Genomic DNA, 1,896 nt, shown 5'->3' on the forward strand with positions numbered 1-1,896 from the left:
TCGACAACACGACAAGAGAAGGTAGGCATCAACCTATATTTGGGTGCCGTCGCCAACACAACATGACAAGATAGGCTCAACCCTATATTTGGGTTCGACAACACGACACGACAAAATAGGCACCAACCCTATGTTTGGGTTCGACAACACAACACGACAAGATAGGCTCAACCCTATGTTTGGGTTCGACAACACAACACGACAAGATAGGCTCAACCCTATATTCGGGTTCGACAATATGACACGACAAGATAGGCTCAACCCAACTTAGTCTCAAACATACCTCATAATTCAACTAGCATCACAAACAACAAGACAGAATAGATCAACATGTAGCATCACAATAGCCTCAAACAACATGACACAATAGTCTGAAAATACATAATAATTTAAGCACTCCATCATCATCTTCACTCCTCCAAGATTGCCTTCATCATCTTCAGCTTCATCTTGTTCTCCTCTCCAACCTTCCAAAGGTCATGTAAGTTATATTCAAGTTTTTTCTTCTCCTTTTTGAGCTCAGCAGCAACCTCTTCAGCCACTTCAACCTTCTTTTTCAGATCAAAGTTCTCTTTCTCTAAGTTGATCATCTTGTCAGCTGCATCTAGAGGTATCTTCTCCTCATCCACATCCATCATTATTTTCCTATAATTCTCCTTGTGCACAGACTTCTGAACAGATTCACAAAAGTCCTTGGTAAGCTGAATGTGTTGGTTGTACTTTTCCTGTACCATCTTAATTTCTGCTTCTAACTTGGAGATCTTCTCCTCATTAGCTAAATTATCTCTAATTCTGCCTGCCTTGGCTTCCTTATACAGATCCCAGAGTTTTGTCAATGAATTCTTTAGTGCATAAGGCCATTCATTGTCCACCCATTCCACAACACCACAATTGTTACCCTCCTGCAACCAATTTTTGTCCTTTTAGTTAACAATACAATAAACAGATAAGTGAATTATAAACAAGTGCATAATTTTTTGGGTTACTTTAATACAAAAAGCACAGCATTGAATTGCATTACCTATATGTAAATCATTTATACATATTTCAATACAATAAAACAACATCTCTCAGTTCTGTAAAGTTAGTATCTACATCATTCCTAAAACAGAGCCATTACATTACCTATATCTAAATCAATTAATTCTAATCTAAAAAACAGAGCTATGTCTAAGAATTCCAACAAAATAAAGTAACAGAGCTATATTTAGATCTAAATCTTATTTGCTACTGACCTTCTTGGCGCAACCATAAAATCTACGGCCAGTGTTCAGCCCATCGAACACAACAAGCCTCTCAGGAGCATTCCCATGCTTGCAAAGGTGCTTTCCAGTGGCATCAATGCCTGACCAATCCCTGTCCTCTATTGTTGCTGGGCGCTAAGTAGAGCAAAGTGGAGAAAATCAAAACAAATGCAATCTCTCATCTAAAAATCGAAAATCGCAAACCCTAACCCTAGCCAGAGAGCAGTGGGGATACTCACATATGGTTCCTCATCGACCTCATGTGCCAGCTGCGACACCGAATCTGAGCTCGTCTCGCCGTCATTCCACGACACCATGGATGCGGTCGCCGCCGACGACTGATTTCAGCTGGCAACGGCAGCGGCGGCGGGGGGGGGGGGGGGGGGGGGGAAGAGGAAGTAGGTCACGAGGGAGAGGATGGGGAATGGTGGCAAGGGCTTGAGCTGGTCCGGTCGAACCAGGTCAACGGAGCGCCGCTAACGGGCGTCATGCGCGCGCCGTCTGCCCCTTGCCACGTGGCCTGACGGCTGGGCCCGGGACGTCAGGTTTTCTGTCAAAACGCGGTCAAGCGACCAGTTAGTGCTCTGTGTAACAAAATTACTGAAAAACGGTGGTTTCTGCAAACTTTTATGAAAACGGTGGTTTTTCGCAC

The 1,896-nt window shown here is 43.5% G+C and overlaps 1 protein-coding gene across 1 annotated transcript; it reads right to left on the reverse strand.

Annotated features, from left to right (window-relative positions):
- Positions 1 to 273: 273 nt before the first annotated feature.
- Positions 274 to 1,566, reverse strand: LOC147966016 (uncharacterized). The gene is made up of 3 exons (XM_087527060.1): positions 1,484 to 1,566; positions 1,236 to 1,379; positions 274 to 902 (listed from the first exon to the last, which is right to left on the reverse strand). Exons 1-3 carry the CDS (start codon positions 1,559 to 1,561, stop codon positions 411 to 413), a joined length of 714 nt encoding a protein of 237 aa, XP_087383186.1. The 5' UTR covers positions 1,562 to 1,566; the 3' UTR covers positions 274 to 410.
- Between the last annotated feature and the right edge of the window lie 330 nt (positions 1,567 to 1,896).

This window comes from Triticum urartu, chromosome 6A (genome assembly GCF_056163025.1).
Source record: "Triticum urartu cultivar PI428250 chromosome 6A, HENAU_Tu73, whole genome shotgun sequence".
Classification (NCBI taxonomy): Eukaryota; Viridiplantae; Streptophyta; class Magnoliopsida; order Poales; family Poaceae; genus Triticum; species Triticum urartu.